The 23776-nt window shown below is 41.7% G+C and overlaps 1 protein-coding gene across 4 annotated transcripts; it reads left to right on the top strand.

Moving 5' to 3' along the window:
* The first annotated feature begins 432 nt into the window (after positions 1–432).
* TFG (trafficking from ER to golgi regulator) lies at positions 433–23776 on the top strand. Of its 4 annotated transcripts, none has more exons than XM_066175187.1 (9): positions 436–568; positions 2859–2957; positions 4583–4791; positions 11402–11485; positions 12344–12490; positions 13922–14089; positions 16378–16518; positions 20446–20535; positions 22993–23776. In XM_066175187.1, the coding sequence occupies exons 3-9, from the start codon at positions 4608–4610 to the stop codon at positions 23349–23351; spliced, it is 1173 nt and encodes a 390-aa protein (XP_066031284.1). In that variant the 5' UTR covers positions 436–568; positions 2859–2957; positions 4583–4607; the 3' UTR covers positions 23352–23776. The 4 variants fall into 4 exon arrangements, with proteins under 4 accessions (XP_066031286.1, XP_066031284.1, XP_066031285.1 ...); XM_066175186.1 differs by having other exon boundaries at positions 437–568; positions 22990–23776; XM_066175189.1 differs by lacking the exon at positions 13922–14089 and having other exon boundaries at positions 433–568; positions 22990–23776.

Raw genomic sequence — 23776 nt, 5'->3', positions numbered from 1 at the left:
CCAGCTCCAGTAGCTCTGCGAGAGGCACCCTTAGGAATCCATTCCCGCACCTTCCATGGACAAAACTTAGGAAATTAGCTGTAGCTTCATGTTTTTTCGCTCTTAGGGGGACAAGCTTTGAATGCGAGACAAGGGAGTGTGAAAGCGTGCGAGAGTGTGTGAGGGTACGATAGTAATGAATGCCTGGATGCGACCGTTCAAGGATGAATGGCTCCTGTCTGTGAGTGTCTGACAAGTACAGGGGAATTTTACGGCCCCTTTTTTCTGTGAGCACCGCCAGCCCACGAAGGCCAAGGCTGGTATTTGGAAAGAAGCCCTCTGCCAGAGCGCGGCCCCGCCGGGGCAGCGCTGAAGGGCCGCGGCGGGCACTGAGGGGCCGCCATTGCGGCCGGGAGGGGGCGGGCCCCGCGCGGCGGAGCGCGCAGGCGCGCGGCTCGCGCAGGCCCGGCCTCGCTCCGGCCCCTTCTCTCTGCCCTGCCACGTACGGGCGGCGGCGCCGGCGGCCGTGCCCGGGTTCGCGCGGGGCTGCTCGGGGGGGCCGCACCGGCGGGACGGCGGAGAAGCCAGAGTAAGAGAGCGGGGGATGCTCCCGGGGGCAGCGGCGGGAAGGAGGGAGAGAAGGGCAGCTTTGGGTTCGGGGTGAGCCGGCCGCCCCCTCCTCTCTCCCCCGCCCCCATCGCTCCCCGGTGCCAGAGGCGACGCGGCCCCTGGGGGAGGGGCCGGGAGACCCCTGATGTGCCCCCGGCCGCGGCTGAGGGCGGCGGAGAGCGCCCGCGGCCTCCTGGGCCCGGGGCGAGCGGGAGATCCGGGATCCCTCCCTCCGCACGGCCGGGTGTCCCCTGGGTCACCCAGCCGCTTTCCTCGGGAGCCACGGGAGCTGCCGGGTCCTCATTGCCCGGCAGGGATTGGCTGCGACTTCTGTTCCCCTTTGGGCTGGGCCTGCCCGTCTGGGAACTGAAGAAGACCGAAGAGAGCTCTTCTCCTTTCTGCTCCCTCGCGTCACCCCCCCACCTGTCTTGGGAAAACTCATGGCTCTCTCTCGGGTGACGTTTGGGAAGCAGTCCTGCTTTCTGTCGGCTTCACCCCGATCCTTAACCCTGTTTTGACAGGAAAAAATGAAGCAGGAGCGTCTGTCCTTCCCTTGCCTGGGCAAGACTGTTTTTTTCTGCTGCTGTGCAGAAAGGATAGTAAAATAAATACAACGTGGTGATGAGATACTGGTTTTAGAGGGGATCCTGAAGTGACTGGCCTAGATTGGGCGGTCCCTGTCCACATGCACCACCTAGACTAACGCATGATGTGAATAGAAAGTGAGCTGGGAGAGGAGGAAAAGTCTGTACCTGCAAAATGCAAGCGGTATTCCAGGCAGGTTAGAAAGATGTCAGTGTGATTCTTTTGGGAAGCAATCTTTGGCTGAAACATGGAGACATAAATGTTTTTTGGTTGGTTGGTTCCTCCCCTCCCCGCCCTAGGAAAGCAGACACACACTGATTTTGTTTAAAAGCTCATTAGTGTGCGTTCTGAGTGTATTCTCTGAAAAACTCTCTCGATGGAGTCATCCATTCAGCTGTGTCACAGTGAGGGGAAAAAGCTTTAGTGCTGTGTAATTCAGTGATTTGAATATTTCACATAGTTTTCTGTAACAGTTGCAAGCAGCTGCAATGTTCAGAATCTGTGTCTTTAAATCTGGACGCTTTCAAGCAGAATGGAGAACAGCTGAACCGAAAGAAAGTTAATTTAAATGTTCTCTTGCTACCTTTCCCTAGCCATTGATGGACAGCAGGTTTCTGAGTAATGCTGGTAAATAAGGCATTACAGTAACTCCTTTCCTTGCACAAAGATACAAGTGATGGCTTCAATCTGTTGAAAGGACTTCAGCTGTGTCCACCAAAATGTGTATGTTTAGAACTTGCATGTGGAGTGGAATTGTTACTGTTAACAGTTCCTGAGTAACAAATATTGTAATGCTGAAGAAGCAAAACCAGTGCCCAGCCCTAATGCTTAAGCAACTTGAGGGGGGGACTAAATGAACTCCTAGATGCATTGTCTGTATCCCGTTTTTGTCCAGTGCAGTGAGCTCAGCTGGAGCTGTGGCAGGTCTGGGCTGAAAGGGGCTCTACCTTCATGCCTTACTCATTTCATAAACTGTGAGTGAGGCATCAGAAAAGTAGCCTCTTCCTGTTGCTCTGCTTAGTGTGTCACAACAGTCTCTCACTGTCAGGAGCAGGCACAGCCCTTTTTAAAGAGGAGCAGCTGACAGCCTTTGAGAACCAGAGAGTGGCTTTGGTTCTTCTCTGGGGTTTGCTTGTTCTTTGCCTTCATCCTGGATGTTCCAGTTTATTTCCAGCTGAGTTGAAAGAGGAGAGCTGGAAAGCCCAGCTTTTGTGGATAAAGGGGAACCTACTTTTATTCTCTGGTTAGCAGTGAATCATCTAAAAATCAGATTATGGGTTTTTGATTGGCTGTGCATGTGAGGGAGAGGAATTACAGTAGGGTACACCCATGGGTCAGAGGGAGGAGCCAGATGTGTTCCCTGTTGGGCTGTTCTGTATGCTAAATTATCTCTTGGAGACTGTCCTGAAAAGGAATACATTACTGTTGGGAATTCCTACGTGCCATTAGAAAATATGAAAAATAAAAATCTTGTATTACAAAATTAAAAGTCTTGTTCAAGATCTGTTTTAGATAAATGCAAATTCAGCAATGCGCAAAAGGGTAAACCTGATGGTAAAATGATGGATAAAGCAAGGGCCTTTTTAATTTGGTATATTCACTGAGATGTTCTGAAGTGAAAGATGGATGTGAATTGTGTCTTTCTAGGGCAGTGTGACTGTAAATGTGTTTATTTTCTGGTGCAGCTTGCTGTTCACTGACAGTGCATGGCGGCTTATCCTGACTCTGTCCTGAAGTGAAGTGGGAAAACTGTCCACTAATCCAGCATCACTAACACAGACAAGGTAATAATGAATGTATGTTTTTGGAAAGGAGATGAAAGGAAACCTGTGGGTCAATACTGTTTTATTTTTTAATGCTTAAATTAAAAAAAAAAAAATCCCAACAACCAACCAACCTGTGCAAAACCCTGTGCTTTTAAATCTAATTTAAAGTGAATTAGGCTGGGTTGATGTGCCTGCAGTCAAGACTCCTCTGTTGCAAAACCTGAATAATGCATTAGTGAGCATTAACAATACTATAAACCTCACAGTTTCATCACAGTGCCTCAGCAGCAAGGTGGCTGTGTTGATTGCAGGTCCCTTTTCCCTGCAATTAGGCTGTATCCACCTACCTCCTCTTATGTGTGATGAGGTTGTTCAATAATTGCTTGTATCTTTTTGGGCTAAAAAAGGGCTTTGCCTGAAATCTTTGCTTTATGTAAAGTTAATTACCAACCAGCCCCCCGAAATTTAATTGCAATCTAAAGATAGCATTATACTGCATCTTTTTATTGTAAAATATTGCCACTGAAACAATAGACTTAAATATATACAGGTCCATCAAGGAATGTATTAAAGGCTTTAGCTGAGTGTCTTGTTTCTGGTAGGAGAGAATTTTCAGTACAGTACCTTAAAAATGACTGACTGTAGCGAAATTCATTTTCCTTATAAGGCACTGTGTTACAACACCCTTAAAGGTGAAGGAAAACTAGCTGCACATCTCTGAGAGTTCTTCTTGCACAGGAGAATGAACACGTGGCTGCACGTGGCTTCAGAAATCTTCATTTGGATATGGGCTGCCTGTGTTTAAGGCCTCCAGTTATTGTACTTCAGATGTTAAGATAACTGCTGCTTTAGTTGCTCCTCATTCCAGATCTATTGTTTTGGCCTTCTCCAGAGCAGTGAAAATAGGAGGGGACATTTGATGAACATCCTGGATCTCTTTTTGTGTTTTTTTTTCCCCCTCTCATTCCTCTGTCATGTAACTTTGCTGCAGTTTCAGATTTTTAAATGTAAAACCTTTATGTTTTTAAGTATGAGATGCCTCATACAAAGTGGTAATTTTAAAACTTTCTTACATAAAATGTTAAAGATGTAACAGAAGTATATGCTGTGTGCTGCTGGGACACAGGATGGCTTTGTTGCACATCCTGTTCAGTTGAAGCCTCTTGAAACACTGAGAGTAACAGACTGTTCTGACCGTGTGTGGTGTCCAGTGAGTAGCTAATATGTGGTCTATTGAGCTGCTTTTAGAAGTCTAAAATCTTGGTTAAAATATCCCAATCCAAATTTTTAAAAATTAAAAAACTGTGTATCTTCCTTTCTGGAGAGGAACCCTCAGTGAGTTCTGTTCATCCATAAAACCAATGTTTAGCTCTGCACTTATTTATTCAGGAAATAATACATGATTCAGCCTGATCCCCTAAGTAAAGCCACCTGACAGCCTGAAATCTTTGAGATAAGATATTTGTTCTGGCAGTCTTTTCTTAAAAGAAAAAAAAAAGCCACTTGTTCTTTTTCATAATAGGAGGACATGTAAAAGTAATCGAATAAGGTGATAATGTAAAGCTTCAGAACTGTCATCAGATAGATTAAAATGACTAACAGTTCAGTTTTCTGAAATGTTCTTGATGTTTTACTGCTGACAGGTCTGCAGGCCATAAGGAATCCACCATGAATGGGCAGCTGGACTTAAGTGGGAAGCTGATCATCAAAGCTCAGCTGGGAGAAGACATTAGGAGAATCCCTATCCATAATGAAGATATCACCTATGATGAATTGGTGCTAATGATGCAAAGAGTTTTTAGAGGAAAACTTCTGAGCAATGATGAAGTCACAATAAAATACAAAGATGAAGGTAAGGTTTAATTACTGCTGTTGAGGTTTAGTTGACTTCTGTTGCTCTGATACAGTTTATCTGTGGATAGAAACTTTGAAATTCACCTTTCACAATTGTCCAATGTCATGGGCAAATGCAAGTGATTTCTTGTGAAGTCTGTTTAATCAGACACTAGAAGCTGTATCTCTTGTTGTGCTCTCGTAACAGCATTTCTTCAGTGTTGTTTCTGAGATATTTCCTCAATTTTTTTCCTCTCTGAAAGTGCACTTTTTGCTGTTGCAAGAAGTTGATTGCTGTTTTCTCTTCTGTTAACTCGGTTAAACATTTTTTTTTTCAGTGGGTTTGAAGGTGAAAAGAGAATAAACATGTATGACCTAACACAAGTTCTTGTAAGACTGAAAACTTGATTTATGTGGTAGTAATTCTTGAATGTTTTTCTCCATCAGTAAAGATTAGAAAAATAATTTTTACTTCAAATGTGCATTAAAAGTCATCTTTCCACTCTGGGACCATTTGAATCTGTTGCACATTGGTTGTTCCAAAGAAAATATTGATCATTAGTGTTAAAACAAACATAACCTTCAGGACTTCCACAGAATGAAGAGAACCCTATCTGAGATGCACAGGGGCAGAAAGTTGTGACTGGACGACTTTTTCTCTTTGAATGTCAATGGGACATGGATAAATTACTTAATTTGGGACAGAGGGATGGTGTTCATAAAATGAAACCTGGAATAAAGAGATAAAATCCAAAGTCTCTTAAAGACTGATGATTATGCTGTTGCACAGTAAAACGTGCCACATTACTGAAGCATTTAGGTTCTTTTTTCTTAATAGCCTTAGGAAACTTCAGTGCTGCCTGTGCTGTCTAAAATGTCAACTTTTGTTCATATATCTAAGCAATAAAATTTCACTTTGAATAGCTCTGAGACAATTTTTTGATGTGCATGAAGCTTTTGAGATGCTGCTTATCAAAATTGTAAGTAGTGTAGGTCTTGACCAATATTTTGGGTCTTGATCTCTAGTGAGAGGGAGCTCTGTGCATTTGTGGTGGTTTTGTTCTCCCCCTTACCACATTTTTTTTCTTTCTGAAATGAGAAAGGTGAAAGGAGATTGGATGCTTTTTCATTAGGTTAAATCTTTGAGTTACTTTGGGGTTTTTTTGCATTCTTATCTGTGCTTTAAGTATGGTGCTCTGGGGTTTTTAGTGTATACTACTCTGTTTTATTCAGAATAAGATAAGATAATGGTGTATGATGGAGACAGTAACTACAGTTTCATTCTTTGGTTGTCTTTCACAGTCTAGAGATTTCCTGCTTTTACTTTTAGTTTTCTTTGTTTCAGAATTGTATTTGGTTTGCACAGGCAGGTGTTGGTAGTGGGGGGGCTACAGGGAGGCCAAAGCCAGACGTGCCTCTGGCCAAGGCTAAATCAGTCAGAAATGGTGGTAGTGCCTCTGTGGTAACATATGGAAAAAAGAAAGAAAAAAGTTATAGTACAGATGTAGTTTTGGCCAGAGAAGAGAGGAGCAGGAGTAGGTGAGAGGAGCAGCTCTGCAGCACCAAGGTCAGTGGAGGAGGGACAGGAGGTGCTCCAGGCAGCAGAGCAGAGATTCCCCTGCAGCCCGTGGTGCTGACCATGGGGAGGCAGAATGTGCCCTTGCTGCTCATAGAGGCCCATGGAAGGGCAGAGATGCACCTGCATGGAAGTGCAGCCTGTGGAGGAGCCTTGCACCAGAGCAGCTGGATGCCTGAGAAGAGGCTGGGACCCCGTGGGAGGCCTGTGCTAAAACAGGTTCTTGGCAGGACCCATGGGTAGAGGAGCCCATGCTCAAGCAGGTGTCCTGGTAGGACTTGTGGGGGGCCCATGCAGGAGCAGGCTGCTCCCAATGGAAAAGTGACCCGTGCTGGAGCAGCTCCTGAAGAGCTGTTTGCCAGTGGGGTGCACTCACATTGGAGAAGTTCGTGGAGGACTCTCCTATGGGAGGGACCCCAGGTGGGAGCAGGGGAAGGACTCCTTTGCCTGAGCAGTGGCAGAAACCACAACCTTCACTCCCTGTGCCCCTGCACCACCGGAGGAGGAGGAGATAGAGCTGGAAAGGAAGGAGGGGTTGAAAGGTGAATTACCCTGCTCTGATTTTGGCTGTTAATAAATTCAGTTAATTTCCCCAAGTTGAGTCTGTCTTGCCCATGACGATAACTGATTTGTAATCTCTCCCTGTTCTTACCTCATATCTTGTCCTTTCACTGTGTGTTCTCTGTCCTGGCCACTCGTGGAGGGGAGTGACAGAGTGGCTTTGGTGAGTACCTGGCATCCAGCCAGGGATAACCCACCACACAGAATGTACTGTACTATTCCACTGTGATTTCAGGGTATGCTGTGCTAGCTGATCATCAGTACTACAAACAAATAAATGTTCTTAATATCAGATGTAGTTGCAAATGATCAAGGAAAAGGTTAACAAGGCTTCAGTTTGCTTGTCATATGTGAGCTGTTATATCCTTAACTTCATTTCAACTACGCTAAAATTTTTCTTTAAATCTATTTCAGTCATTAGCTGCATTGGAATATGTACATTTTACCTATTTCAGTTTTGTTATTTATCCCCCCAGACCTGCAGGAATGCTTGTCTGGATCTGTTACAGGGAGATATCTTAAACTGATCTAATGATGTCCACTACTTCCACAACCTCTATCTGTGTCTTGTCCAAATTCCTGTGCACAGTCTTTGAGTGTTCGAAGAATGCTTCATCAACCCTTCCATATGGCTACATTTTTTTTAGGTTATGTGGTGCTTTTATTAATTACCAGAGAAAAGAAGCCTCAGGTTGAATGCTGCTTTGTGAAGTCAGGTTTTATATTCAAGCTTTCAAAGTCCTGAGCTAAGGAAATTACTCTGCTAGATGTGAAACATTTTTCATGTCCTGCGTAAAGTCCTTGAACACACAAAACCCAATGTCAGCTAAAAAACCCCCAACCCCAGACAAACTAATGAGGACTGCCAGCAGTGAATTTGTATGAATCAAAGAGTAAAACTGCATCTTAAGCACTCCAGATTACTGAGTTACTCATGCTAAAAGGCCCTATAGATCCAATAACAGGAACTTCACTTTTTTTTAAGTCATGCTTGAATTTAAAACAGAGGGTGTAATGTGAGACTGGCCTTTTTTTTTGCTCTTGTTCTTCATTGCCTTGTAATAGAAGATTGTTTCCTCATACTGCATGTATTGAAGCTGCTGTGCTAGTTAGTAATCTCTCAGCCTTTGGTAAATTTACCAGAGTGGAGGAAAACTACATTTTGATGTAGTTTGGTTTTTGATTGTGTGGGGTTTTGTGGTTTGTTTTTGTTTTTTCAAAAATGGACTGAATGAGAAATATAAGGGTGGATAAGTCTAGTAGATAATGAAGCTTAGTAGATGAGGAAACAGCTGTCAGGGCAAAGGAATGAGGCAGATTTCTAATGTCATCAAGGTTGAAATACATCATGGTGATGTGGCATTAATGCTAAAATACTTTGCAGTCCGGTGATTAGTTAAGGGAGTCACTAGTTTATAGAAAGAAAAAAATAATTGGCATAGCAGAGAATGTGATACATGGGAAATTGTAGAAAAGGAAAGCTGTGTCCCTTGTAAAAATGAGAAAGAAAAGTTCTAAAAATAACAAGATTAGTAGGGAAGATAAAGGAAAGTCTGTTCTATTTTACAATAGAAAAGAATTAACATTGTTTAATTCTATCTGTGTCATGGTAACAGGAATTAAGCTTCATTGGCATTCCTTAGGATGATTTTTTTTTCTGCTAAATCTAATATACTTAAATTGTCAGATATTTCTGTGGCTTGGCATATACCTTATGAATCTTAACATATACTTGGATAATAACTTGGTGGCTGCCAATAGGAATCATAGAACTGACTTCATGCATTTAACAAGATTCTGTCCTTGGTGCTTCTGAGCCTTTTTTTTCCTGTGACAATTTCAAATAGAAAATTTATTCATTTTTCTTAATGCCTTCAACCTAAAGGTTAAAATAAGTGAGGGAGAATTAAGATGGAATGATCCCAGTTCTTCTGGGTGACATTAATCCATGTAAACCATGTGTATTGATGTGCATTTTCATTTCACTGTGCAGGACAGACTGTTTTGAACATGCATCTTTGTTCAGGCAGTGAATCTGAGTGTTGACTGATGTGACAGAAGAGCATCAAAGGATGGTTTGCCAATGCTATGGATTGCTAAGAGAAGTAATTATTTATTGTGTTACCATGATAATAAGGAATAAAAGGACTTTGTGTTAAGACAGTGTTGGATTTTGTTATCAGCATTTAGGAAAGGTTACAGAAAAGCTGAAGAAGGTGTTAGGGTTGAAGGGAGCACCCTCATCACACCCCCCTTTAGTGCCAAAGAAAAAAAAGTCTTTTTAACTGTTTTTTTAAAAGTCTGATTGTCCAAGTCCTGTTATGGATCATAATGGCAAACAGGGACACTGATCCTCCTGGCACTGGTGGGGTGGTTACCAGTGAGTCTGTGCTCGCTTTTAATGTATGCACTCTGGGTCAAAAAGATGTGGAGAAGCTGCAGAGGGGCCCAGCAGGATGTGGTGAGGACAGGGAGGGACTTTGTGCAGGTGGCCTTCACGGAGCCCTGGAGGGAGCTGGCCTTGTTCACTGTGCTGCAGAGGGGGCTGAGGGCAGAGCCAGTGGAAAGGGAGTTGCGAAGACCATTGAATGTGAACAATTTGCAGCAGCACCGGATGGCAGCAGCCAGAAATTGCAGGTTGAGAGGTTGAGCATGAGTTTTGGCCAGGAGGGCAGTGTGTCACTGGAGCAGGCTGCCTGCCTGGTGGGGTTTGGAGCCCTCGTTTCTGGAGACTTTCCAGTCTCTACTCAGAGAATCCATGACTGATACTGCTATCAACAGATGTCTTTTGAGATTGTGAAAGTAAAAACAGATAAAAAAATCCTGGGAGGCAACAGGATTTCTTTCAGGAAAACTTGAAAATTATTTTATATGCCATCACTTTATTAGTGTTTGTAACTTAATTTTGTTAGAAAGCGCCTTCTTTGAAGACTGACAGGCACTGTGAGGTGTTATTAATAGTACTTACTTAAGAAAACCTTCCAGTGCAGAGATGTTACTTGTAGTCAGGGATGACAAAATTAGAATATGTAGTTCTTCAAATTCTGAGCTGTTTTTGAGTTGGTATCATGTGTTTTATGACTATTCATGCTGAAGCATTAATTTAATTGAAAATTTTTACCGTAACTTAGATGCAGTTTTCCCTTGTCACCAATGTGTGAGGAATTTATATACACTCAGGATTTTTAGACAGCAATCTGTGACAGAAAACATGTTCCTGTGTCTGTCCACAGAGCCCCCTTGCTACAGTGTTCTGTGGAGGAGCCTGGGCAGCCCCTGGGGTTTGGCTTTGTTCCAAACTGTGTGGCATTTATCTAAACACTGTTGCTTTTCAAGGTGAAACTTCACTAGGTGGTTTTTCACCTCAGTTCCCAGTCATCAGACTGCTCAGGCAGGAAGTGTTCCTGCTATCCCTTTGTGCCAGTACGCGTTATCCTGATAATGTGCTCCACTCTTCCCTTTGCACTGCTTAGCTTGGCTTCATTTAAGCTATGAATTACCTGTTGAATATGTTAAACATCAGAAGATCTGTCCTGCCAAAGACAGTAGTCTTATTTTAGTTGTGATTTTGTTGAGTAAGCAAAAATGTTAACATAGCTTTCCTTGACTCAACTTAAAAATGATGAGAGACCAGACTTGATGGGAACTTGGTATCTCTTTTGAGGATTCATACAATTAAAGGTGATCAGTGCTTTGTGCATGGCCCTTTGTATCTTAGGAATAAATGATCCCATCGAGTTTTAATAAAGTTCCTGTGACAGATGGCAATGTGCACATTCATTAGGATCCTCTGACACATGATGTGAAGGAAATCCATGCCTAAGAGTTGTGACTTTGTGTTGAATTCCTGTTTGAGAGAAGTTTTCTTCTGACTACTTTGGCATCTTTGTGTCTTCATACTTATTTGTGTGTTAAAGCTGAGAGATATCTTTACTGTTCACTTCTATACATGAACTTTGTTTTTCAGCAAGGGAATAGTAATAGTCTTGCAACTCATATTCTGAATATAACCTGAGGAAATGTTCTAGACATTCGAAATTTTATTTTGGTTTTTTTAAATGGAATTGGGTTTGGCTTATGCCATTTGTCTGAATCCTGTGTGTTCACGAACAGCACAGTTCTGCAGCCACTTGGCATAGGCATTTCACTTTTAACTGGTAGCATCGTTCTTCCTGGGGTTGGACTTTGTGAACTCTTAGCTCTAAGATTTCATCCTGTATGTAAACATAAAAGAATGATGAGCTGTATGGAACATCAAAGGGCTAATGTCAGCAGATTCCCTTTTGAAGCCAGTCACGCTTCTGTCTTATTTTCTGTGCATGATTTCTCTGCACACTGATTCTTGTACTAAAATTGTAAACATTTTTTCCTAGTGACTTTGCAATCAAATAGGGAAAGTTATTTTTGAGTAATGAAGGAAGACTTCTGTCCTGATGTGAAGCTCAGTAGTCATAGGCTATGATTTAATGTAACTTTTTCTTCTTCTTTTCAGATGGAGATCTTATAACAATTTTTGATAGCTCAGATCTCTCCTTTGCCATTCAATGCAGTAGGATACTTAAGCTGACATTGTTTGGTAAGTAAAAAAACTGTATTTTTCTATTTCTTTTAAATAATGTTTATTAAAATTCAGGCAGTGGAGTTCAGTGAGAGGTACAAAAACCTTTAAATTTGTCACCTCAGAAGGTGAAGAAAATGCAATCAGTAAGTTGGAACTGCTGTGTTAATACATGATATTTGTTTTCTCGTGATGTTTTTCATGAGACTTCCAAACTTAATGGAAACTGAAACTACCGCTTTTTATAAGATTCCTCAAAGTATTTGGCATGTGTGCATATACATGTGATCAGTGGTTCTTTCTTTCTTAGTGCTCTTTTCCGTGTTCTCCTCCACTCTCCAGCATTTGTGGGGTTTTCTTCACAGGTGCATGAGAGTTTGAAGCTGACACACCTCACAGTGGTACACTGCTCCAAACTAGTGTTACTTGCTTGGAGCTGAATAGATCTTAACATCCTTTAGCCTTTGTGTAAAAGTTCTTTATTTTCAGGCTACTATAGGTAACTTAGCATGTAGTTCCAAGCCTTTAACTTAAACACTGATCATATTCATGAATTGCAGCAGTGTTGTGTGTGCTATGTTGGTTCTAAAGGGACAGCTTTCCAGAACCACTGCATCATTCAGGGTATATTCAGGGAAATGAGTAAACAATGCAGACACTCACTGTGGACTTTGCTTTGGTGCTGTAGCTTTTGCTGAACCAAGATTATATTAAAGGAACAGTAATGAGTTCAGCCTAAACTTTGTCACTTTAAACTCCGCAAAGGATGATGATGCTACAAGCAAGTAAAAGTTGGAATTTTTTTTGTCATCTTAGATTGGATGTCAAAACTGGATGTTACTACAGTATTAAGTTTATCTCATTGCTGTTTTGCAGTGAATGGGCAGCCAAGACCGCTAGAATCTAACCAGGTGAAGTACCTGCGCCGAGAGCTGATAGAACTGCGCAATAAAGTCAATCGTTTACTGGACTGTTTAGAGCCACCAGCGGATCCAGGGCTTTCCACTAACCTGCCTGAGAGTGGTAGGCAGCCTGGCAGAGCGTTGTTTGCTTTGATTTGCAGAGTGGTGCGCTGTTTACAAAGTGAAACATAGATCATTCTTAATTGTTTCTTGATGGCCCTAATGCTTTAGTTATTTCTGAGACAGAATTTTTGTTCGAGGTATCTGGAGTAAAGCACTGAACTAACTTAGGAATGAAACTTCAGAATCCAAGGTTTTGTTGCAATGTACAAAAACACTGTAACTAACAGCTGTGAACCCCAGCAATGTTTTGAGAGGGCTTTTAGCCAAATTAATAGTTTGTTGTTGCTGAAGAGTTCTTGCTTGCAGTTGAGTAGTCCCTCTGCTTACTTTGGGCTAGCTCTGGTGCTTATCTTGTGTTGCTAAGCAAGTTTGATTCACTAATACAGTAAGAAGTGAATTCAGCCAAAATTATATCCACTTTTTTTGCCAGGTTAGGAAATTGAATCCACACATTTTGCGCTCAGACCAGCATCAGAGCTGTCTCAGGGTAAGCAGCACAAGGGTGCAGGTAGGGTGGGAAAGGATTTTTGGGGGAGGGCAACGTGGGAAAGAAAGTCTTATTCTCACAGTTTTGAGGTATTGATCTCCTAGCTTAGGGCAGTTGTACTGCAAATATTGTATCTCTGTGTGCTTCACTTCAGAGTTTAGGTAAGCTGGACACAGAAAATAATGACTCAAAGTCCTGAAGTACAGAGCTCTGAGTAAAGAGGTGAACCAAGAACATCAGCTTGCCTCTTAGGAAATGTTACTTTTGTATTTGCACTTTGAAATTTTATTGCTTTTGTTGCTTAAAAAATCCCAGCCCAGTTTCTACAGTATATACAATTAGTAATTTCAGTGGAATACCATGGATTCTGGTTACAAACTATTTGGAAGGTGGTTAGAGTGATGATGTAAGAGTGTAAACAAAACTAGCCAGTCTGTATCTATCTGTAGTTGTTTGCTTTTAACAGAAGATGTAGCACTATTAGGTAAGGCATTTGTGGGCAATTCAGTTACCTGTTGCAAAGATCTCAACTTCACCTTTCAGCTTAGGAAAAATTAGTGGAGAAAGGTAGAGTACAAACCAGAAACTGCAGCTGATAAAACCCCATAATAAGTTGGAACTATCCTGTATGTTTTCCTAATTTTGAATTCCTTGTGGGCAATTCATTTGTTTGAGGCAGGAGTTTTATGCCCTTGAGTTTCAGAACACATGATATATTATATTGATAGTCCACAGTGTTAGTATATCTTTACATAACTGTGAAAGAAACCCAAGCTTTGTGATCCCTCCCAGTTTCAGACACATCAGTGGTTCTCCACAGTTACCCTGCCGTGCAGATTTCAGCAGTTAAATTGACAGAGCCCCCAGTGTGTGTGTGTGTGTGTGTGTGTATGTGCTGGTGTTTCAGTTCTGGAGAGCTGTAACTGGCGTTTTGCTTTGTAGATGCTGTAGATGGTAGGGACGAAAAGCCTGCTGCTGCTGACGGTAATGTTAAGCCATCCACTCAAGTTATAGCAGCGAGCATGTCTGCATTCGATCCGCTAAAGAACCAGGATGAAATCAGCAAGAATGTCATGTCAGCCTTTGGCTTGACAGATGATCAGGTGTCAGGTAAGGATGTGGCTGGTGAAAAGGAAAGCCAAACCTGTTCATAATCAATGACTCCCGTTTTGATTTGTATCAAAGCCATTTGTATGTTGGATGCGTTAAGCTGTATTCTGTGTTCGCTATGTCTTTTCAGAATTCTAAAACTTGCTGTGTTAAGGTGTTGTATCTGTGTGCTAACTTTTGTATACAAAATATTGAAATATTGCTGTTGGTTTTAGCATTGTGTTTTAGCCTGGAGTAGAAAATGGCTTCAGTTTTTTTATTTGAATTATTTAAAGCTATTGTGTGGACTAAATTGGTATCTGCCAGTGATAGAAGAACTCACTGCTCTGCTTTAAGGTTTGATCTTGCAGTTCATGTTCTTGGCTTGTGCTTCTACTGTTTAGGCCATTCATAATGTATTGTATGATCCCACCTTTTCTCTGTTTCATTTTAGAAGTAGATAGAACCAACTTTTTCACTGTTAACAGAAAGCAATTACATACTTGTCTGAATTATATATATTTTTGAAGAGCTGGAGGACTGTTGGCCCTTGTTATAGAATTCTAAGTGTATGAAAACTGATTATACTAAACTGAATGCTGTCAACTTGAGACAGGATAACTGAAGCTAGAAAAGCAATGTAGGATGTGATAAGCAGTGTGATGCAGAACTTAGGGAAGTGATTTTGCATAGAACCTGTGTGGGCCTGGCAATGTTTAATGGCTCATTGAAACATGCAAATGAAACTGCTGTTAGCTGGCAGGATTTGCTGTGTACTCTCAACTCCAGAGCAAGTGAGTTTTGTATGATGTGTGAAGTTATGATACAAATGAGCAAACCAGTAGCAACTAGGGCTTGTTCTTCCAGTATGGCTGCCATGGCAAAAGTGTGGAGTAAAAGGAGCAGATCTGCACTGCGTGATTGTGACTGTGCAGGATCCAAAGTTGTACCCACAGACAGTGGTTAACTTCAATATGAAGTTCTGGTCTGTGGACCAGGCCTATTGTGTGATCTCTTCCTTCATGGCACATTTTGGATATTGTCACAGCATGGTTCTTTTACAAACCAGATGGTACTTGAGAACTGGCAATGGGCTATCTAAACAGGTAAGCAATAGCAAGTGAAGCACAACTGGCAGAAAATTTAAGTTAGTTTTTGAATGAGTGGTTTTGTCAGTGTCAGTTAATGTTTTGATCAGTGATACTTCAAAATTTGTATCTCCATAATTGTTCTGAGAGAGTGAAATGACTTGACCATTCTTTGAACGTACAGAGAGCTCCACAGAGGACCATTTAAGCAGGGTATAAGAAATCCACTTCTAAAGCTGTAATCCTGCAGTTATGTATATACATGCAAATCAAGTAGTAGGCAGATTTAATTAACTTTCCCCTAATAAGGTTGACATGAAAACACAATTAGGGGCTTGTTGGATGCATATTTATACTGTGTAAATATAACTATGTAAAATTGCAAACAAATTGGCAGCAGTTCTAGTACTTATGCTTAATGTAAAATGTGTATTTGAGAGTAGTGTCTCTTAGCATTCATACAGTTGGAAAGATCCAGTTTTAAACTCCCTTCTTTCTAACAAAATATTTTGCATTAAATTGCAGTATATTATATTTGTTCACATGTGTTTCAGGACTTCTTACTAATGTAGAGAAAATCTGAATTCCCAGTTTCTTTGCTGTCTTTGGGTGTCAGATGGAATATTCTCAGAATTAGCAGAGTAGACAATTGCTTTTAGACTGAAGCCTGCCATATCCTGTCTGGGAGTGTAATTTTAACACCTCTTTGGAGGTTTTCTGTTCACATGCTCTTTAACTATCAGTAAAACACTTTGTGGCCTGGTCCATGTGTTTCACAGTAAGATGCTAATCCATTTGGATAGTTCCATGCAACATTTTACCCTTCCTCCAGATAAGAAAAAATAGGTAAGTGCATGTTGTATCCAAACATGGCAACTCTTCAGTGTGTGTGTGTGTGCAAGGTTAACACTTGAAGCTGTTGAAAAAATATGCTGTCATGAAGGGTTTTATCTCACAAATGAGTCAGGTTCCTCAAAAGAATGAAATCGGAGTGACCTAGAGAGAGGTGGAAAATCCTCCCCCCTGCCCCACCCTCAGTATTTTCAAATGAAAGTTTAGATATGCAAATACACACTTAGTTTTAGCTTGGGTTTGACACACATGTAAATCTGAAGTGGAAAAAACGTTAAAAACATTGCGAGGGAAGAGTCTTGTATTAGTAGTTTTTAATTTCAACACGGTGTTCATTTCATGTGCTGTGTTTTGTTCTCGCTCCCCTAGGACCACCCAGTGCCCCAGCAGAGGAGCGATCAGGAACGCCGGACAGCATCACTTCCTCCTCTTCTGCAGCCCATCCCCCGGGGGTTCAGGCACAGCAGCCACCCTACCCCAGCACGCAGCCACAGACGGGGCAGGTGGAAGGTAAGCAGTGTGCTTTTCTGCTGTGCAGGATGTGAAGGATGGTGGCTGATTCTGCCTTGAATGAGCAGACCCAAAGTGGATAGCAAACTGCAAATCGGTGTGTGCCCCTGGGCAGAGCAGCGTTTATTCTCGCTGCTCGTGCTGGGCCATACACAAACAGCAGGTGGAGCAGTGGCTCTGTTGGAAAGAGTGGGAGGTGTAACACGAGAGAATTTTCATGGTAGTTTTCTGCTTGCATCTGTGCTCGTGTCCTACACTGTGTGTTGTGTTGAGCTTTCACTCAGCTAACGGTTTGTGGACTTGTCTACTGTGTGTGAAACTGTTGTTTACTCATCATTTCTATCTAACAGCCTGAAGCTAGTATTTCACTGCTTCCTTTTTGTGTATGGCTCTGTGCTAGTCAAGTTAAACCCTGTAACCATCTTAAATGCATGGTACTTCCTTAAAACTCCCGAGAGTTAAAGCTGGTTCTCCTTTAAAGTTTAAGGTCTTAACTCTGGTATTCAGATTTGTTTGCACTATGCCCTTAAAAATGCTGTTTAGCTTCTCACAATTTACCTGTTCTGAGGTTTCCTACATTTGGGCATAATTTCTTCTGTTGCTATTTTCTAAGTGCACTGAGCCTTCAGACCTGCACACTTCTGAATTAAACTGTCTGTGAAATAACCTGCTTTGTTACTTCTTCCTCCATATGAAGAATAATATAAAATTGTTTCTGTGCTGGTATAGGCACAAGTGAGAGCCCCCTGATGCTTGCTTTACTGATGTAATGCTCAGACACATGTGAGATGGTGGTCACAGTATCCACAGTAACTTGGATTGTCTTGCCTGAAGGGAATAAATAACACTTTGATGGAGCAGAGCATTTGAACAGCTGGTAGTTATGTATAATATTTAAAGAGGTATGAATGCTGTTGGTTACAGGAGAGCTTATGAAACACTTCTATTGCTGCTTTCAGCCTTTCCTTGCTTATTACTCAAGTGTTAGAACATAGCAAGAGGCATTTTTGTAGCTTGGAGATAGTTTGGTGTTTAGGTATAAAAGTTACTTTTGCAAAAAAAGGCTCCAGGTTCTTCTGTTGGCAGCCAGAAAATTTTATGTTCAGAAACCATATTCTCAGCTACTGAACTTGCATTTTATGAGTTTAGTTTTTTTACTTTAATACAGTAAGTAAGAAGTGTTGGTGTTAAACTGGAACTGAAACAAAGAAGTGAAACACTTAAAAGCACTAGCAACACTAGCTTGGAATCCTGTATGGCTGCTAACACCAGGGAAAGGGAAAAATATTTGTTTCAGTGAAACTTGCCTTTCTTGGGGAAGATGTTACCTAGGCTCATGTATCAGAGCAGATGTAGTGATTTTTCTAAACTTGGGTCAAGGAAAGTATAGTGCAACAGTATTAATTATAAAGGGATTTTTAGTTTTATGTAGTTTTTATTATTGCTACTGCAATCTTTTAAGAGTTGATTGTATTTTCTTCACTCTGTGGTTCAGTCCTTGGGAAGAGAACAGAAGCAACTTTTGTCTTTGTTCATTAGAAATTAAAAATACATTGCTTATGCTGTGCACTGTATGTATGAGGTAAACAGCAGTCTCTCCCCAAAGCTGGGTAATGTAGGTGTGATTATCAATTTTTTTCCAAAGTGTTCAAAGACTTTTCTTTGAAATATGGAGTAGTTTTCTATACTTCACTGGGGTTTGATTGCACCTCATTCCAGTGGTAATTTGGGGGCTTGTGCTGTCCTCACAGAGCCATAACCCAGCCAGACCTTTGGGTAGGTTTTGATTGTTAGGTTTTCAACAGGATGGGCTCACATAAATGGCACTGCTGGTGAACAGCATGTTCTGTTAGAAACTAATTTTGAAACCAGTTTGAAATTATTAATTCACTTCATAAAAACCCCAAAACACCCCAAGCTCTGCTTCCCCCACACACTTTCCCTGTATTTTGAAGATCTAAGTAAACTGGTGATGCCAGTCATGTGTCAGTCATTCTGGTCTATCAGGGTTTATTTATTAATGGTTTTTCTCTGCCAGTGAATGCTGTGATGGTTATGATTGGTTATTAGGTTGTTATGTGTGAATATCACTTTTGTGTGCTGATACAACTGAAGGGCTGCCTCCCTTGAGAAGTTTTCAGCATTCACTAATTTGATTTAAATCAGTCCAGCAAAGATGTTCTAGTGCAATGCTGTGTCTTGTGGCCTGTGCTTTTCTACCACTAAATTCAGTCCTGAACACACACAAGAAGTAATTATATACAGATGTGGATGCTTTTTTAGTCTTTGCTGAAATTCATGTGAAATCTCAGTCCCATAAGCACTTCATGATCTTCTAGGGAAAAGAATGTTGTGTGAATATATGTAAATGGTCTATATTCTGAATCAGACTGAAAGTCTTTTTCAGTGCACAGGAACAATGGTAAATGCTGGCAGACCCTTCACTGCAATAAGCACTGCTAAGTACATAACCAGACACCAATGCTGTAGCTCATCTAGTTTTCAGAATAAAAATCCAGGGAGACAGAAGGCTGTGTCTGAAGACCCATAGGATCTCCAGCTGTATTCATGGCTGTAAATTAAGAATGTTTTCTTAAGTGGCACTGGAACACCTTTCTGTTCCTCACTAACACCTCAGCCCTGGAGAAGATAATAAGCCTTCTGAGAAACTCTTGGTAAAACTCCATGATGTTTCTTTGCTAGCCCTTTACCTTTATTTCCAGCAGGTGCCAGTGTGGTGTCTCTGTTAGCCTGTAGGGAATTATCCCAAGACAAGCTGCCTGCTGGTTATTCTCCCAGAACGTCCCCATGTCAAATGAGTTTCAGAAAGAGAACTTTCTGAGTTTCTAATTCTTAATTATCAAGCTAACAGGCTTAAATTCTCTTCAAGCTTTGTGTTTTGCACTCTCATCATACCACAGTAATTGCACACCAAATAATATTGTGACTGCATCAATATAAAGTATTCTAAACACCTTAGTGTGATTGTAAAATACTGTTCCTTTCAGCTGCAAATAATGCAGATAAAGGAAGAAGTGAGGAGTTACTTTAAATCAGTGGGGACAGGGATCTGTCTGGGAGGACTTGGAGCAGAGTGGAGTTACTTTTGTCTTGGTGCAGCTCTGAAGATAGAGTTTACAGTCTATTTATATAGTGTGCTGGTCTTTGCAGGATGAATAATAGTACAGTAACACTTCATAATAGTAAAGTTTCCATGTCTGCTTCAGTTCAGCTAAGCTTTAGTTTTGGCAGATATTTGATTTTGTTCTTTAACTGAGACTTAGTAGATTGAAAAACAGCATAAGCATAGAGCTTCAACAGGACCCATAGGTTGTCTAAACAAATATTCTGCCTCTTCTGGCCAAGAAATTGAAAACAGTGAATGTCGGAAAAATAAGCATTGACTTGGACTACCAAGCTTAAAGAATGTATGGTTTTATTTTTGCTTTGGGTGTATACCGCTGGGTCTCTTAAGAAAACTTGGCGATGCTAAGAGATGGATGACTTATCTGGAAAATTTGATCAGCATAAATAATATACCACTCTGCTTACAGTACTTGGTTGCAGAAATGGTCTTAAGAACCTAATCTAAACAGACAATCTGAGGACATGTTTAACTTTTGAAGTACTTTAATTTACAGTGTAAGTTCTGGAGCAGTTATGAAGATGTTTAAAGATTCCTGGTCTGTTACCAGAGTAGTGCTAACTAAGGTGCAGAGCTTTTGGCTGCCTCTGAAAATGTGCAATAGTAAGCCTCACGTAAGTCTTTGGATAAACTTTATTTTAGTCAGAACAACATGTTTCAGAAACTAAGATCTGTATTTTGATGTCATTGGGTTTGTTTCTGTGATGTTGAACTGTCAGGATATCATTTTCTGTAACTCACCAGGGTACTGGGCTTCAATGAAATGCGTTTTTAATCCCTAGGTCAGATGTATCAGCAGTACCAGCAGCCTGGTTACCCTGCTCAGCAGCCGCAGGCTCAGCCCCAGCAGCAGTATGGCGTGCAGTACCCAGGTAAGCAGCTCTGCAGCAGGACCTCTCCTGCAGTGCCAGACCCTATCAGCTTCAGTTCCTGACCCTGTGGGGCAGGTCAGGGTGCTGAGCTGCCCAGATGCCTGTGTTCCTTGTGGGAACTAGCACAATTCAGAAATTGTCAGGAAGAGAATGCTGTAGATGTTTATGTTGTTAGTATGTAGTCAAAGTTCAGTCCTGCTTGGTTGTGATGAAAGGCAGATGTCACTACTAATCAGCAGAATGCTTTGTTGGAAAGGCAGGCAAAGTGAATCACCTGGAGGGTGAGCAGCCTTCAGGATTATATTCTGCAGTCATGGGATTCTAGCAAGTAAATGACTAAACATCCCAATTTAGCGTCCTTAAATATTGAAGGTGTCTAAAGGTGGCCCCTATTTCTGGCATCTAGAATAATTTCAGTGTCCAAAATTTACTGGTGTAAACACTGCAGTTGTCAGTAAATCAGTAAATTCAGTAAATCCTTGGCTATTACACATATTGTAAATACTAGAGAAACTTTCAAGTGATAATTTTTCTGGTTTAGTTTTTGATTTTTGTTGTTATACCTTAAGTAAAGGTGCCAGTAGACTTTCAGCAGAATAATATTTTAGTGCACTAGTGGTTTATGTGCAGTGTAATACGAAAAAGCTGGCTTTGGTGTACACCCAAAATAAACTTGACCTCAGAACTTTCAGTTCCTTTAGAAGCAACTGGCATCTAGGAATGCATAGTGTATGCTAGGAATGATAATCCAGATGAGGTTTAGGGATGAACCTGTAAGAGTAAATTCTGCAACAAATTGCATTTTGCTTAATAATTTTAGAAAATGATACAAAGCATTTATCATTCCTTGTTTTAAAAAAAATCCTCCTTAAACTAAACAAAAGACTCCCATTAAGTGACTCAAGAACCAGTGTGACCTTTTCTTGGTGCACAGTGGGAGTGCATCAATTTTTATATAGATGAGAGGATTTGCAGAGCTCACGAAGAGATGCCAAGCTTAGCTTGGATAAGAACCCTAGAATACTTGGACTAAAGGTTTGTGCCTCAGACCTTGTTCCTGTGCACTGTGTGAGATCTCATTGGTTTGAGTGTCTAAATGGTATCTCGTTCTCTGCAGATTTCTCTCCCCCACATTTGTAATTAGAACACAGAGACAGATGTACTGAGGTATAATTCCAGCAGCAGCAAGCCTGTTGGAAGTAGAAGCATCTGTCTGACTCTCTAGGCTTGAAAACTGAGTGGGGAAACAAAGGAATTCCAATTTGCTTTCTAGACATACCCTGCCATCATCTAATCCATTATTTTACTGATATTCCTGTGAAAGCTGTAGTGCAACGTGACTTTTGCTTTCCAATTAACATCATTGTCAATTATGAATGAAATGCTACCAGAAACTTATTGGGGCACCTGTTTGTCATAACTTAGTTCACAATTAATCTTCAGAAACAGAGGGGTTTTTTTGAGGACCTATTGACAGCAGCCTTTGGAGATGTTGAGTCATAGGATCTTTTTGTTTGTGTTGCTTTAGTTCTCATGAGTATTGTCTCCTTTCAAACCCATGTCTTCCCAAGAGCAGGATCCCTTCCCACTCTTGTAGATCTACTAGGCAACAGTGGCTATTTATACATGGGTGTAAAAATGGACCCTTCAGAGGTTTGTCTCATGAGTAAATTTTGATCCCAGTTTCAAGGTGAGTTTACTGCAGTGCATTCTTACCCTTACTCTTTCCATTTAGGGCTGTGCACTTTTAATAATTTGTGTGTCTGGTGTTTAATGCTGACAGGATTCCAGTCACTGGAGAGGTTTCATTGCAAGTAGCTGCAGGTGTGTTTCATGATGGATACAAGTAGCTATGTCTTCATGAAAGGACTTTGTTCCATTTTAAAATTTTCAAGAAGAGAAATTCCCTTTGGAAGCTAGTTCTATACAGAAAAATCAAATTTGGGACATGTGTTAATGGAAGTTTTGAGCTAAAGTGTTCTGTTCTACACAACCTTTTCATATTTAATGCTGAAAAACTGAAAACACATATGATTTAACCACAGGTATGACTGATATTAAACCCTGAGAGTATTATCAAGACAGTTTAATTTGGAGGTTTTATTTGGGAAAAGGGTTGAATTTTGCCTCATTTGCCAGTGAAGACTATTTTTTGTGGGATACTGAGGAAAAGACTACTTTTTTTTTTTTTTTCCTTATTTCTTGTCAGTCACAGGAAAACTGTTTTATAGTAACTGTTGTCAGTGTGCTGTGCTGCCACGGTGTGCACCAAAACCCCGGCCGTGCGCTTATGTGAAAGGCAGGAAAACTCGCAGTTCACGCTTGGTTTGCCTTTTCTGTGCTTCCTGCATCGTTTTGCGTTTGTCACTGTGAACATTCGGAACAAAAGGTCTTTCTGCAGGCACCCACGGTTCTTTAGTGTCTCTCACCCCACCTTGCTCTCTGCCTTTCCAGCAGGCTACAGCCAGCAGCAGCCCCCGTCGCAGCAAGCCCAGCAGTTCCCGGCCTACAGCCAGGCGGCCGCCCCGGCCCCGGCCGCCGCCTTCCCGGGGCAGGCGCAGCAGCTGCCGGCGCAGCAGCCGCCGCAGTACCCGGCGGGCAGCTTCCCCCCGCAGCCCTACACCACGCAGGCCTCGCAGCCCGCCGCCTACAGCGGCTCCCAGGCGGCGCCGGGCACCTTCCAGCCACGGCCCGGCTTCACCCCTCCGCCCGGCAGCACCATGACCCCCCCGCCCAGCGGGCCCAACCCCTACGCCCGCAGCCGTCCCCCCTTCGGGCCGCAGGGCTACGCCCAGCCCGGGCCCGGCTACCGCTAAGGAGCTGCCCCTGAAGACAGCGACTGACACGTGCGATTCCATCCCAACAGACTCCAGGATTTTCAATCGAGATTCCAAAACTGTAATGAGGCAAAACTATAGCTCTTAATTAAATTGTGCTGGGGGGGGGGGGAGATGACCAAATCTTTCCTGCTTTAAATTGTATTCGCTTCCTAGTTTAATTTGGGGCTGGGTGGTTTTTGGAAAACACTACTTAAATGTCTGTAAAGTGATTGACATTCTAGCTTGCCTTGTCTGAAGGGTATGAAGATACTAGTTGGAAGTTTAGCCCAGTTATCAGGCTTGTTTTTACTAATACCGTGATGTACTAAATTAGATTCATTCTGGAGGTCGAACTAGATATGATGTATTATAAATTGTAACGTTCACATGGAAAAACTAATAAAAACCCTGAATCTATTAAA

Source organism: Chamaea fasciata, unplaced genomic scaffold (genome assembly GCF_029207755.1).
Source record: "Chamaea fasciata isolate MVZ Bird 193981 ecotype frontalis unplaced genomic scaffold, bChaFas1.0.hap1 SCAF_2, whole genome shotgun sequence".
In the NCBI taxonomy this organism is placed as follows: Eukaryota; Metazoa; Chordata; class Aves; order Passeriformes; family Sylviidae; genus Chamaea; species Chamaea fasciata.
The sequence above is the reverse complement of the archived record's forward strand: the minus strand, read 5'-3'. Positions and strand labels throughout refer to the sequence as shown.

Bases quoted from the DNA above. Each gene is read 5' to 3' on its own strand.
- TFG (XM_066175186.1), top strand. From the start codon at position 4,608: ATGAATGGGCAGCTGGACTTAAGTGGGAAGCTGATCATCAAAGCTCAG. The intron at 4,792-11,401 runs GTAAGGTTTAAT...TCTTCTTTTCAG, and splicing joins AATAAAATACAAAGATGAAG to ATGGAGATCTTATAACAATT. The intron at 12,491-13,921 runs GTAGGCAGCCTG...TTTGCTTTGTAG, and splicing joins CACTAACCTGCCTGAGAGTG to ATGCTGTAGATGGTAGGGAC.